Source organism: Heterodontus francisci, chromosome 32 (assembly GCF_036365525.1).
Source record: "Heterodontus francisci isolate sHetFra1 chromosome 32, sHetFra1.hap1, whole genome shotgun sequence".
NCBI classification, from domain to species: Eukaryota; Metazoa; Chordata; class Chondrichthyes; order Heterodontiformes; family Heterodontidae; genus Heterodontus; species Heterodontus francisci.
Genome location: NC_090402.1, coordinates 2327647 through 2343234, shown reverse-complemented (window position 1 = coordinate 2343234; position 15588 = coordinate 2327647). Strand labels below are relative to the sequence as shown.

The 15588-nt window shown below is 51.6% G+C and overlaps 1 protein-coding gene across 6 annotated transcripts in view; it reads left to right on the top strand.

Moving 5' to 3' along the window:
• Positions 1-12086, top strand: part of LOC137347545 (bromodomain-containing protein 3-like) — a 78468-nt gene extending 66382 nt beyond the window's left edge. For all 6 annotated transcript variants that reach the window (XM_068012015.1, XM_068012014.1, XM_068012013.1 and 3 more), the window contains 2 exons: positions 6036-6164; positions 9142-12086. In XM_068012015.1, the coding sequence (XP_067868116.1) occupies positions 6036-6164; positions 9142-9269 (257 nt within the window). In that variant the 3' untranslated portion in view covers positions 9270-12086. The remainder of the gene's footprint in view (positions 1-6035; positions 6165-9141) is intronic.
• Positions 12087-15588: the final 3502 nt, after the last annotated feature.

The window sequence follows — 15588 nt, the reverse complement described above, 5'->3', positions numbered from 1 at the left end:
GGAGCGTTGCACTGTCGCAGGGTCAGTACTGAGGGAGCGCCGCACTGTCGCAGGGTCAGTACTGAGTGAGCGCCGCACTGTCGCAGGGTCAGTACTGAGTGAGCGCTGCACTGTCGGAGGGTCAGTACTGAGGGAGCGCCGCACTGTCGGAGGGTCAGTACTGAGGGAGCGCTGCACTGTCGGACGGGCAGTCTGAGGTACCGCTGCACTGTCGGAGGGGCAGCACTGGGGGAGCCGCACTGTCACTGGGTCAGTACTGAGGGAGCGCCGCACTGTCACTGGGTCAGTACTGACGGAGCGCCGCACTGTTGCAGGGTCAGTACTGAGGGAGTGCTGCACTGTCGGACGGGCAGTACTGAGTGAGTTGCACTGTCGGAGGGTCAGTACTGAGGGAGCGCCGCACTGTTGCTGGGTCAGTACTGAGGGAGCGCTGCACTGTCGGAGGGTCAGTACTGAGGGAGCGCTGCACTGTCGGAAGGTCAGTACTGAGGGAGCGCTGCACTGTCGCAGGGTCAGTACTGAGGGGGCGCTGCACTGTCGGAGGGTCAGTCCTGGGGGAGCGCCGCACTGTCGCAGGGTCAGTCCTGAGGGAGCGCCGCACTGTCGCAGGGTCAGTACTGAGTGAGCGCTGCACTGTCGGAGGGTCAGTACTGAGGGAGCGCCGCACTGTTGGAGGGTCAGTACTGAGGGAGCGCTGCACCGTCGGACGGGCAGTATGAGGTACTGCTGCACTGTCGGAGGGGCAGCACTGGGGGAGCCGCACTGTCACTGGGTCAGTACTGAGGGAGCGCCGCACTGTCACTGGGTCAGTACTGAGGGAGCGCCGCACTGTTGCAGGGTCAGTACTGAGGGAGTGCTGCACTGTCGGAGGGTCAGTACTGAGGGAGTGCTGCACTGTCGGAGGGTCAGTACTGAGAGAGCGCTGCACTGTTGGAGGGTCAGTACTGAGGGAGCGCCGCACTGTCGCAGGGTCAGTACTGAGGGAGCGTTGCACTGTCGCAGGGTCAGTACTGAGGGAGCACTGCACTGTCGGAGGGTCAGTACTGAGGGAGCGCTGCACTGTCGGAGGGTCAGTACTGAGGGAGCACTGCACTGTCGCAGGGTCAGTACTGAGGGAGCGCTGCACTGTCGCAGGGTCAGTACTGAGGGAGCGCTGCACTGTCGCAGGGTCAGTACTGAGGGAGCGCTGCACTGTCGCAGGGTCAGTACTGAGGGAGCGCCGCACTGTCACTGGGTCAGTACTGAGGGAGCGCCGCACTGTCGGAGGGTCAGTACTGAGGGAGCGCTGCACTGTCGGACGGGCAGTACTGAGGGAGCGCTGCACTGTTGGGAGGGTCAGCACTGAGGGAGCGCTGCACTGTCGGAGGGTCAGTACTGAGGGAGCGTTGCACTGTCGCAGGGTCAGTACTGAGGGAGTGTCGCAGGGTCAGTACTGAGGGAGCGCTGCACTGTTGCTGGGTCAGTACTGAGGGAGTGTCGCAGGGTCAGTACTGAGGGAGCGCTGCACTGTTGCTGGGTCAGTACTGCGGGAGCGTTGCACTGTCGCAGGGTCAGTACTGAGGGAGTGTCGCAGGGTCAGTACTGAGGGAGCGCTGCACTGTTGCTGGGTCAGTACTGCGGGAGCGTTGCACTGTCGCAGGGTCAGTACTGAGGGAGCGTTGCACTGTCGCAGGGTCAGTACTGAGGGAGTGTCGCAGGGTCAGTACTGAGGGAGCGCTGCACTGTTGCTGGGTCAGTACTGCGGGAGCGTTGCACTGTCGGAGGGTCAGTACTGCGGGAGCGTTGCACTGTCGCAGGGTCAGTACTGAGGGGGCGCTGCACTGTCGCTGGGTCAGTTCTGAGAAGTCCGAGCCAATATTTATTGGTCTACCAACATCACTCTAACTGCTTAGCTGGCCATTATCACATTCCTGTTTGTGGGAGCTTGCTGTGTGCAGATTGTCTGCTGTGTTTCCTACATTACAACACTGACGATATTTTAAAGTATTGCATTGGCTGGAAAACGCTTGCGATGTCCTGAAGCCATGAAAGGTGCTATAGAAATGAAAGTCTTTCTTTTCTCAAGTTATTATGCGGTTCAGCTAACACTGTTAAAGAGATATAACTTTATTTTTTTTTTAAATCAATACTTGTGACCTGTGCCAGAAATTTACCAGCAGCTGCAACTGCTCCTGAGCTGAGTGAGGAGTCTGAAGTAGCAGCTGCTACGTGAGCATTGAATCTAACAGCAATGGGCTCAAAGGCCAGGCCAGGGTCGCCCCAAACTACACATTAGAGCTGCCTGTGAGAAATGCCAAGGGAGGTCTGTTTAAAAACCATTCCTTTCCAACATTTGTCTTCTCTGTCACACTTTTCAGTCCTGTCTGTGTCAATCACCAGTGTTCAGATTTTGCTAGGGCACAATAATCGAGCTTTTAATCCATCTCGCTCTGATAATTTCATATCTCTGACACACACTGACTCTCACTGGGGTACGGGTTCCACACGCACTGACCCTCACTGGGGTACGGGTTCCACACACACTGACTCTCACTGGGGTACGGGTCCCACACACACTGACTCTCACTGGGGTACGGGTCCCACACGCACTGACCCTCACTGGGGTACGGGTTCCACACACACTGACTCTCACTGGGGTACGGGTCCCACACACACTGACTCTCACTGGGGTACGGGTCCCACACACACTGACTCTCACTGGGGTACGGGTCCCACACACACTGACTCTCACTGGGGTACGGGTTCACACACACTGACTCTCACTGGGGTACGGGTTCCACACACACTGACTCTCACTGGGGTACGGGTCCCACACGCACTGACCCTCACTGGGGTACGGGTTCCACACACACTGACTCTCACTGGGGTATGGGTCCCACACCCACTGACCCTCACTGGGGTACGGGTTCACACACACTGACCCTCACTGGGGTACGGGTTCCACACACACTGACTCTCACTGGGGTATGGGTCCCACACACACTGACCCTCACTGGGGTACGGGTTCCACACACACTGACTCTCACTGGGGTACGGGTTCACACACACTGACACTCACTGGGGTACGGGTTCACACACACTGACACTCACTGGGGTACGGGTTCCACACACACTGACTCTCACTGGGGTACGGGTCCCACACACACTGACTCTCACTGGGGTACGGGTTCCCCATACACTCACTCTCACTGGGGTACGGGTCCCACACACACTGACTCTCACTGGGGTACGGGTTCCACATACACTGACTCTCACTGGGGTACGGGTCCCACACACACTGACTCTCACTGGGGTACGGGTTCCACACACACTGACTCTCACTGGGGTATGGGTCCCACACGCACTGACCCTCACTGGGGTACGGGTTCCACACACACTGACTCTCACTGGGGTATGGGTCCCACACGCACTGACCCTCACTGGGGTACGGGTTCACACACACTGACTCTCACTGGGGTATGGGTCCCACACACACTGACCCTCACTGGGGTACGGGTTCCACACACACTGACTCTCACTGGGGTACGGGTTCACACACACTGAGCCTCACTGGGGTACGGGTTCACACACACTGACTCTCACTGGGGTATGGGTCCCACACACACTGACTCTCACTGGGGTACGGGTCCGACACACACTGACTCTCACTGGGGTACGGGTCCCACACACACTGACACTCACTGGGGTACGGGTCCGACACACACTGACTCTCACTGGGGTACGGGTCCCACACACACTGACTCTCACTGGGGTACGGGTCCCACACACACTGACACTCACTGCGGTACGGGTTCCACACACACTGACTCTCACTGGGGTACGGGTTCCACACACGCTGACTCTCACTGGGGTACGGGTCCCACACACACTGACTCTCACTGGGGTACGGGTCCCACACACACTGACTCTCACTGGGGTACGGGTTCCACACACACTGACTCTCACTGGGGTACGGGTCCCACACACACTGACTCTCACTGGGGTACGGGTTCCACACACACTGACTCTCACTGGGGTACGGGTTCCACACACACTGACTCTCACTGGGGTACGGGTTCCACACACACTGACTCTCACTGGGGTACAGGTCCAACACACACTGACTCTCACTGGGGTACGGGTCCCACACACACTGACTGTCACTGGGGTACGGGTCCGACACACACTGACTCTCACTGGGGTACGGGTTCCACACACACTGACTCTCACTGGGGTATGGGTCCCACACACACTGACTCTCACTGGGGTACGGGTCCCACACACACTGACTCTCACTGGGGTAGGGGTTCCACACACACTGACTCTCACTGGGGTAGGGGTTCCACACACACTGACTCCCCATTTTTCATGTGTGTGTCTGGATGATAAGTGTGAGTCAGCTGTTTAAGGAGTGAGAGCCGGGTGAGGGTGCTGCGGGTTTCCAAATTGGAATCAAGGCTGTGGGTCCTGCCCATTTTCTTCTCCAAGTTGCCTTGTGGAACTGACTGGCGTGCTCGAGCTTCTGAGAGTAATATTAACATCAAAGAGGACAATGTGAACCAGACTTGTCTGATTTTTACAGCAGTCCATCTTCCATTGTCTCTTATTTTTGTTCCACTCATAATTTACCCGATTAATTAATTTGTCTGATGGGATTTGATCTTGCGAGCTCTGGGTCAGTTCTACAATCACCGTATCCACTGCACCAGACTCTCCTCCATATCCTTGAAATGTGAAGTTAGCTAAGGTCAAAATTGCGATGGTATCAGCAGATATCCCACACTCAGATTTGTTCCACTCATGCCCATTTCAACAAGAACAGGTAGACGGAGCCTTGATTGAACATCTCATCCAAAAAAGGTGGCACTTCCAAAAGGGCAGCACTGCCTTTGTACTGCTCTTCCAGCAGTGCAATGCTCCCTCACGACTGCCCCTCCCACAGTACGACCCTCCCTCTGGATTGACCCCCCGACAGTGCGACACTCCCTCACGACTGACCCCCCCCGACAGTGCGGCCCTCCCTCACGACTGACCCCCCGACAGTGCGGCCCTCCCTCACGACTGACCCCCCGACAGTGCGGCCCTCCCTCACTACTGACCCCCCGACAGTGCAGCCCTCCCTCTGGATTGACCCCCCGACAGTGCGGCACTCCCTCACGACTGACCCCCCCGACAGTGCGGCCCTCCCTCACGACTGACCCCCCGACAGTGCGGCCCTCCCTCACAACTGACCCCCCGACAGTGCGGCCCTCCCTCACGACTGCCCCCCCCGACAGTGCGGCCCTCCCTCACGACAGACCCCCCGACAGTGCGGCCCTCCCTCACGACAGACTCACCGACAGTGCGGCCCTCCCTCACGACTGCCCCCCCCGACAGTGTGGCCCTCCCTCACGACTGACCCCCGGACAGTGCGGCCCTCCCTCACGACTGACCCCCCGAAAGTGCGGCCCTCCCTCAGGACTGACCTCCCCGACAGTGCGGCCCTCCCTCACAACTGACCCCCCCGACAGTGCGGCCCTCCCTCACGACTGACCCCCTCGACAGTGCGGCCCTCCCTCACGACTGACCCCCTCGACAGTGCGGCCCTCCCTCATGACTGACCCCCCCGACAGTGCGGCCCTCCCTCAGGACTGACCCCCCCGACAGTGCGGCCCTCCCTCAGGACTGACCCCCCCGACAGTGCGGCCCTCCCTCAGGATCGACCCCCCCGACAGTGCGGCCCTCCCTCACGACTGCCCCTCCCACAGTGCGGCCCTCCCTCACGACTGCCCCCCCCCCGTCAGTGCGGCCCTCCCTCACAACTGACCCCCTGACAGTGCGGCCCTCCCTCACAACTGACCCCCCCCCCCCCAACAGTGCGGCCCTCCCTCATGACTGAAAAGTGAGTGTCGATCTGGGTCATGGGCTCAAACTTTCTGGAGTGGGATTCGAAGCAATGACCCTCTGACTCAGCTGAACAGAAGAATTGTATTTTGTGGCAAAGTGGATTGTGAATCGGTGGGTTTAATGAATTTGTTGAGTTTGCTTCATTTAATTCTTGACCTGTTGTGATTTAGCTGCATCATCGAAGAAAAGTGTGGGGAAAACGAAGGAGGAGCTTGCTCTGGAGAAGAAAAAGGAGCTGGAGAAACGTTTGCATGACATGAGCGGGCAGCTCAATCACAGCAAGAAACCCAACAAAAAAGGTGAAGGCTCCATCCACAGCCATTGAGGGTCACTAGCATCAAGCCAACAACAACCTCTACAGTTTTGTTGAGTAAGGGTATCAAGGGATATGGAGTTAAAATTCAGATCAGCCATAATCCAATTAAATCATATAGTAGGCTCAAGGGGCTGAATGGCCTCCTGTTCCTGTGTAACAGGCTCAAGGGGCTGAATGGCCTCCTCCTGTGCCTAATGTTCCCGGTAGTTGTTCAAAGACTCGTCAGGCAGTGATGAACCTTGTTGGAGTGGAGGGACAGAGATTGGAATCTCCAATTCATGCTCATTGGGAGGGGGCTGAGGGATGTTGAGATGAGGAGCAGTCTGGGGGGGGAGAGTCTCACCAGGCAGCTCATGCACACACTCTAGTGGCCAGACCACAAATAGCAACAGCACAGGGTTGGGAGCAGTTCCCTGTGTCCTCTGGCACGGCTGAGCAGAAGCGAGGAACTTAAAGAGTAATATACACCCGACTGCCCATTGCCTTATGAACATCGGAATTAGGAGCAGGAGTAGCCTGCTCCACCATTCAACAAGATCATGGCTGATCTGATTGTAACCTCAACTCCACATTCCCGCCTACCACTGTTCATCTGTCCCTTGCTTATCAAGAATCTATCTCCCTCTGCCTTAACACTATTCAAAAACTCTGCTTCCACTGCGTTTTGACGAAGAGAGTTACAAAGAATCTCGACCCTCAGAAAATATTTCTCCTCATCTGTGTTATTTTTAAATAGTAACCCCTTGTTCTAGATTCTCCCACAAGGGAAAACATCCTTTCCACATCCACCCTGTCACGATCCCTCAGAATCTTTCATGTTTCAATCAAGTCGCCTCTTACTCTTCTAAACTCTAGCGGAGACAAGCCTAGCCTGTCTGACTTTTCCTCATAAGACAACGCACCCATTCCAGGTCCTAGTCTTCTCTGAACTATTTACATCCTTCCTTAAATAAGGAGACCAGTACTGTACACAATACTCCAGATGTGGTCTCACCAATGCCCTGTACAGCTGAAGCATAACCTCCCTACTTTTGTGTTCAATTCCCCTCACGATAAAAGATAATATTCTATTAGCTTTCCAAATTACGTGCTTATACCTGCATACGAACCTTTTGCGATTCATGCACGAGGACACCCAGATCCTTCTGCATCTCAGAGCTCTGCAATCTCTCACCATTTAGATAATATGCTTCTTTATTCTTCCTGTCAAAATGGACAATTTCACATTTTCCCACATTATACTCCATTTGCCAGGTCTTTGCCCACTCACTTAACCTATCTATATCCCTTTGTAGCCCCCTTATGTCCTCTTCACAACTTACTTTCCTACCTATCTTTGTGTCATCAACAAATTTAGCAACCATACCTTTGGTCTCTTCATCTAAGTCATTAATATAAATTGTAAAAAGTTGAGGCCCCAACACAGATCCCTGTGGCACACCACTCGTTACATCTTGCCAACCAGAAAATGACCCATTTATGCCTACTCTCTGTTTCCTGTTAGCTAGCCAATCTTCTATCCATACCAATATGTTACCCCCTACACCATGAGCTTTTATTTTCTGTAATAACCTTTGATGTGGCACTTTATCAAATGCCATCTGGAAATCTAAATACAATACATCCACTGGTTCCCCACTATCCACAGCAAGTGTTACTCCTTCAAAGAACTCCAATAAATTGGTTAAACATGATTTCCCTTTCACAAAACCATGTTGACTGTGCCTGATGACCTTGAATTTTACTAAGTGCCCTGCTATAACGTCTTTAATAATAGCTTCTAACATTTTCCCTGTGACAGATGTTAAGCTAGCTGTCCTGTAGTTTCCTGCTTTCTGTCTCCCTCCCTTTTTGAATAAAGGAATTACATTTGCTATTTTCCAATCTAATGGAACCTTCCCTGAATCTAGGGACTTTTGGAAAATTAAAACTACGCATCATCTATCTCACTACGCACTTCTTTCAGGACCCTAGGATGAAATCCATCAGGACCCGGGGACTTCGCAGCCCGCAGCTCCAACAATTTGCTCAGTACTACTTCCCTGGTGATTGTAAATTTCTTGAGTTCCTCCCTCTCTGCCATGGTACCAGAGTTGTTGAGCTTCAGTTATGTAGAGACTACTGAAGCTGGGATATAATAAAAACAGAAATGCTGGAAATATTCAGCAGGTTTGGCAGCACCTGTGGAGAGAGAAGCAGAGTTAACAGTTCAGGTCTGAAATATTTACTGTTTTTCTCTTCACAGATGTTGCTTGACCTGCTGAATATTTTCAGCATTTCTGTTTTTATTTCAGATTTCCACCATCTTCATTATTTTGCTTTTGCTACAGAAGTATGGGTTTTCTGTAGAGCAGTGATGGTTAAAGGGTGATTTAATAGAGGTATTCAAAATTATGAAGGGTTTTGATAGAGTAAATATGAAACTGTTTCCAGTGGCAGGAGGGTCGGTAACCAGAGGGACACAGATTGAAGATAATTAGCAAAAGAACCAGAGGGGGAGATGAGGAGAATGTTTTTTTTACACAGTGAGTTGTTGTGACCTGGAATGTGCTGCCTGAAAGGGCTGTGGAAGCAGATTCAATAGTAACTTTCAAAAGGGAATTGGATAAATACTCGAATGGAAAAAAATTGCATGGTTGTGGGGAAAGAGCAGGGGGAGGGGTGTGGCTAATTGGATCGCTCTTTCAAAGAGCCAGCACAGACACGATGGGCCAAATGGACTTGTTTTGTCTATGCCACTTTGTAAAAATCCTGGAGGTCCCAATGTAACAGCACTGTGGGAGTTCCTTCACCACATGGACTGCAGTGGTTCAAAGCGAGGGTGGCTCACTGCCTACTGTGGGGCAGTAGGGATGGGCAGTAAGTGATGGCCTTGCCAGTGATGCGCACATCCTGAGAATGAAATTCAAATACAGTTGCAGTGTTTTCGCTCTATAACTGTCGGGTGTTTTTACTCACAGTGGAGAAGTCAGACCCCAGACAGGGAGGGGGTCCCTCTCGACTCAGCGGCAGCAGCAGTTCATCCTCTGACTCGGGCAGCACCAGCTCCAGCGGCTCCAGCTCCTCAGACACGAGTGAATCTGAATAAACTCCGGAGCTGCCTTTCAATCCCGGCTCTCAATGCACAGTTCAGGCACAGAGGTCTCGTCCTGCTCCCAGCCAGCACAACCTGAACCTTACCTCACCAGATTTGAAGGCTGTGCTGTTTTATTTTTAATGACTCACCCTAACGAGCAGACCTTGACAAACACATTCCTTCGATGATCATTCATCCAGCATACAACCATATGAGTGTGTACGACTGAGAGTGAGTGCATATGAGCGACTGACTGAGTGAGTGCATGTGTATATACCTAATTTATTGACATCCTGGACAAATAAACCAGCTCGGGACCAATGGGAAGATGTCATGCAGGATTCCATTAGTGTGTGTGGCCCATGATGTGCAACATTCATCACCTATTTGTACTGCCAGTGCATGCGCCGGGCACTGTGTCACTTTGGGTGCTCTGTATTTACTTATTTTGATCTGTACTGTTTAAGGATTTTTGTCGTTTTATTTAGGGTGATGGGAGGAATGGACAGGGAAGCGCATTCATTGTACAGAGGAAGCGTTAAAATTTTGGGTTATCCACTCTCAGAATTAAACAAGACAGGGGTTGGTGTAGGGAGTTGTTTTAAGACTGAAAGAGACTTGAAATCATGGTTTTCTTTTTATCCAATCCATTTATGGGTGATTCTGAGTGTCCTGAAAGTTGGATGGAACATCTCCAGTATTTTTCATTGTTATCCCTATGAATGCTTCATTTTAATCGGAGATGAGCACTGAAGCTCAGAGATTCTGGAGATGATGACGTCTCGGTGGACAGGACAAATTGTGATCGCGTTCTCCCCACTCTCTCATACTGACCGTGAGCTCCCCTCTCCCTCGATTACTGACCGCGAGCTCCCCTCTCCCTCGATTACTGACCGCGAGCTCCCCTCTCCCTCGATTACTGACCGCGAGCTCCCCTCTCCCTCGATTACTGATCGCGTTCTCCCCACTCTCTCATACTGACTGTGAGCTCCCCTCTTCCTCGATTACTGACCGCGAGCTCCCCTCTCCCTCGATTACTGACCGCGAGCTCCCCTCTCCCTCGCTTACTGACCGTGAGCTCCCCTCTCCCTCGCTTACTGACCGTGAGCTCCCCTGTCCCTCGCTTACTGACCGTGAGCTCCCCTCTCCCTCGCTTACTGACCGTGAGCTCCCCTCTCCCTCGATTACTGACCACGGGATCCCCTCTCCCTCGGATACTGACCGCAGGCTCTCCTCTCCCTCGATTACTGACCGTGAGCTCCCCACTCTCTCATACTGACCGTGAGCTCCCCTCTCCCTCGATTACTGACCGTGAGCTCCCCTCTCCCTCGATTACTGACCGTGAGCTCCCCTCTCCCTCGATTACTGACCGTGAGCTCCCCTCTCCCTCGATTACTGACCGTGAGCTCCCCTCTCCCTCGATTACTGACCGTGAGCTCCCCTCTCCCTCGATTACTGACCGTGAGCTCCCCTCTCCCTCGATTACTGACCGTGAGCTCCCCTCTCCCTCGATTACTGACCGTGAGCTCCCCTCTCCCTCGATTACTGACCGTGAGCTCCCCTCTCCCTCGATTACTGACCGTGAGCTCCCCTCTCCCTCGATTACTGACCGCGAGCTCCCCTCTCCCTCGATTACTGACCGCGAGCTCCCCTCTCCCTCGATTACTGACCGCGAGCTCCCCTCTCCCTCGATTACTGACCGCGAGCTCCCCTCTCCCTCGATTACTGACCGCGAGCTCCCCTCCCTCGATTACTGACCGCGGGCTCCCCTCTCCCTCGATTACTGACCGCGGGCTCCCCTCTACCTCGATTACTGACCGCGAGCTCCCCTCTCCCTCGATTACTGACCGCGAGCTCCCCTCTCCCTCGATTACTGACCGCGAGCTCCCCTCTCCCTCGATTACTGACCGCGAGCTCCCCTCCCTCGATTACTGACCGCGAGCTCCCCTCTCCCTCGCTTACTGACCGCGAGCTCCCCTCTCCCTCGATTAATGACCGCGAGCTCCCCTCTCCCTCGATTACTGACCGCGAGCTCCCCTCTCCCTCGATTACTGACCGCGAGCTCCCCTCTCCCTCGCTTACTGACCGCGAGCTCCCCTCTCCCTCGTTTACTGACCACGAGCTCCCCCTCCCTCGTTTACTGACTGTGAGTTCCCCTCTCCCTCCATTATAGTCTGCAAGCGCTTTCTCTCACAGTTACTGATTGCTCATTTGGTTCCTGATTGTGGCCTTTTAGCTTGCTAATATAATGACTGCTTTGCTGTAATCTTCCTTGTTTACTAGTCTTGCTCAATTTATTGATCAATTCCTGATTTCCTTCGTTGGTTCAAATGTATTTTTCAATACTTCAATTTTTTTTTTGGCAACACAATCTCAACAATGCTGCAGTGTAGATGGATTAAGAGCTGAGTTGCTGAACTTTTAACAGCCATTCTCGTGGTTACAGGGGACCAGAAACTGTGCTGGGACCTGGACACAAACTTAACCATTACACCAGGCTTCCTTGGGTTCTTTAATTTTTCCTTCTCTGAAACACACCTTTTATGTATTGTGCATGTGGCTTTCAGTAAATCTGAATATTTTTTAATGCTGTTTACAATTATAATTTTAAATTCTGTTGATAGGAACTGTTAGGTATAAGTTGATGTAGTGATTGCTTATTGTATGAAGCAATGTGTCAGCACTGGCGGCCTGATAGAAACTAAACCTACTCAATATCATGTGACCTTTTATTATTTTGTTTCTTTAGTTGTTGACATTGAAGAGGGAATGATGTGAGGTTCACATTGTGAGGATCAGAGCTTTCATAATAAAATCCAAAAGTGCAAACGTATGTAGTAACTCTCTCACTGCCTGCTCTCTGTCCCCTTGTTTCCTGTGTCTAAATGAATTGACTTCAAGACTCCCACCATCGTTTTAAAATCCCTACATGGCCTCATCTGATCCAGAGTGATCCTGTGGGCTGCAATTACTACCCATCCCTTGTCACTCAGCTGCTACTCTCCCCAGCCTTGGCCATTCAACTCCTGCTCTCTGGATTGGTCCCTTATGGCACTATCTCAGTCTCTTTTTTTAAAACCCTTTCCATCCACTTTCCTTGGTCTTTGCAGCTCTGTCTCTTATCAGTTTAAGGCTGGGATGAAGGTGAATGGATGAAGGGGGCAGCGCAGTGGTTAGCACCACAGCCTCACAGCTCCAGCGACCCAGGTTCAATTCTGGGTACTGCCTGTGTGGAGTTTGCAAGTTCTCCCTGTGTCTGCGTGGGTTTCCTCCGGGAGCTCCGGTTTCCTCCCACAGCCAAAAGACTTGCAGGTTGATAGGTAAATTGGCCATTATAAATTGCCCCTAGTATAGATAGATGGTAGGGAAATATAGGGACAGATGAGGATGTGGTAGGAATATGGGATTAGTGTAGGATTAGTATAAATGGGTGGTTAATGGTCGGCACAGACTCGGTGGGCCGAAGGGCCTGTTTCAGTGCTGTATCTCTAAATCAAAAAAATCAAATCAATGAGGAATGCTGTAAATAGGAATGACTGGGGTTCGTGTTGGTTCTGCAGATTTTAGCCTATTAATCTTGAATTCATTATAAACATGAACTACTTGGCATTAACCTGATGCTGTTGGAAACCTTAGAGACTTGCGTGACTCCATTGAACTTTTAAAATGTTTTTGTCGTGTTTTTTTTCCCTTATGGATTTTATGCAGATTTTGAAGCAGCTACAGCCATTCCAGATTCCAGGAACATTATAGAAGGAAGATCTTGCATTTCGATAGCAGCTTTATCAGCTCAGAAGCCCCAAAGCCAATTAAAACACAGCAAACTCCCACTTGCAGCCATGTAACAATGACCAGCTCGTCGGTTTTCCTGACATTGGTCGAGGGATAAATATTGGCCCAGGGCACTGAGGAGAACTCCAGTCCTCTGAAATGGGACCATGGGACTTTTTATATTCACTTGAAAGGGCAGATGGTACCTTGATTTAACATCTCATCCAACAAACAGCACCTTCAACATTGAAGTGTTCCCTCGGTACTGACCCTCCGACAGTGCGGCGCTCCTTCGGTACTGACCCTCCAACAGTGCGGCGCTCCCTCAGTACTGACCCTCCATCGGTGCGGCGCTCCCTCTACTGACACTCCGACGGTGCAGCGCTCCCTCAGTACTGACCCTCCAACGGTGCGGCGCTCCCTCAGTACTGACCCTCCAACAGTGCGGCGCTCCCTCAGTACTGACCCTCCATCGGTGCGGCGCTCCCTCTTTACTGACACTCCGACGGTGCAGCGCTCCCTCAGTACTGACCCTCCGACGGTGCAGCGCTCCCTCAGTACTGACCCTCCGACGGTGCAGTGCTCCCTCAGTACTGACCCTAATAACAGGGAGCGCTGCACTGTTGGAGGGTCAGTACTGTGGGCGCAGACACTTGGGTGAGTGGTGCGTCAACCCAGCCTGAATCGCTCAAATGTGTTACGCTGTAGATGGCTAAATATCCGATTCATTTACCTTTTGACAACTTTTAATGCTTTGTTCCTCAGACTTGTGGAGAGAAATATCAAACTCAAAATTTTGCATAAAGAATGGAAATTCTTGAAACAAAGCACTCTGACCCAGAGTGTTTCTGGTTCCCCCGACGCACCTCAACCCAGAAAGGGGGGGGAGTCTCTCTCCTGCAGGAATGGTCGGTGGCGGGGGGGGAGACACTGTCCTGCAGGAAAAGGGGGTGAGAGACTGTCCTCAATGAAAAGGGAGTGAGAGACTGTCCTCAATGAAAAGGGAGTGAGAGACTGTCCTCAATGAAAAGGGGGTGAGAGACTGTCCTGAAGGAAAAGGGGGTGAGAGACTGTCCTGAAGGAAAAGGGGGTGAGAGACTGTCCTCAATGAAAAGGGAGTGAGAGACTGTCCTCAATGAAAAGGGGGTGAGAGACTGTCCTGCAGGAACAATCTGCCCTGCTGTCAGAGGAATCCCTTTGTTTTCTTCGCATTTCTGGTGCTGGGACATTGGCACAGAGAGCCCTGGGATTCCTGGAATTTTTATGACATTTCTTATGAGGCTCTATTGTAACTGGCTGTGATGACTTGCCTAACCCACATCAGACCATATGTTGTGAACAGATGAGACCAACTGTAAATTGTATTTTTGTGCGCTTGGGTGTTATTTTCAATTGCTATTCTCCACTTGTTAAAATGGAGGAGGGAGATCACTTCACCAACAGGAGGTGGGACAGCTCCTTCAAGGGATCCGGCCACATGAGCCAGAAGCCACCCCCTTCAGCCTGCCTGGATTTGGAACAGGATCAGCCGAGGGAACAGCTCATTCAAAAACACGGCTGACTTGAAGCTGGATATCACTTCTCTGAGGCCTTCCTTCAAGAAGAAGCCACAGTCTGCAAAACAGCAAGAAAATATACTCTCTGCCAGTTTTCTCTTTGTCAAAAAGGGTGACATCAGAAGTTAAGTTGTCTCAGCTATTCTCCAAAAGTGCAAGAAGAAAAAAGTGTATGAGAAGAGGTTTCCAACTACTCCTACCCCCACTTGCTATTTCCAGTTGGTTCACTCCAGCTTTGGATTTTCTGTTAATTAAAAAACGGATTCTATTTTCAACTGAAATCCCTGCTAGTTTGCAGTTATTTTCTATTTGGTAAATGTCCTGCCCTTTTGATGCCTTTACCTTTCCTTATATGTTTGAGCGTGCGTTGCGAAGTTAATCCCCCTCCCAAGTTTGAATGTGTGTTAATAAATCCTACTTCTTTGTTTTAACTTTAACAAGAGTGTTGTTGCAGTCCTTTCCAAGTCAGGGCTCAAGGGAGGAAAATTCAATCAAAATCTGCTTGCAGACAGGTTGTTGGAAAGAGAGAAATTGATTCTAAAAAAAAAATTAACCACCTGTTTGTAACACTCCCTGTGTCTGCGTGGGTTTCCTCCGGGTGCTCCGGTTTCCTCCCACATGCCAAAGACTTGCAGGTTGATAGATAAATTGGCCATTAGAAATTGCTCCTAGTATAGGTAGGTGGTAGGGAAAATATAGGGACCGGTGGGGATGTGGTAGGAATATGGGATTAGTGTAGGATTAGTATAAATGGGTGGTTGATGGTCGGCACAGACTCGATGGGCCTGTTTCAGTGCTGTATCTCTAAACTAAACTAAACAGCATGGACTGAGTTAAGGAGTGTTTCTCAATCAACCCGAGTTAGGGGACGTCTGCCAACCACGTTCTCGAGTGGAAAGCATTGATGGTAGGGGTAGAATTAATGATGGCGATTTCATTAATCATTCACAGTCATCCAATTTACATCAGTTTCAGTTTTATCCTGGAAGCGAAGAGGTCAGATA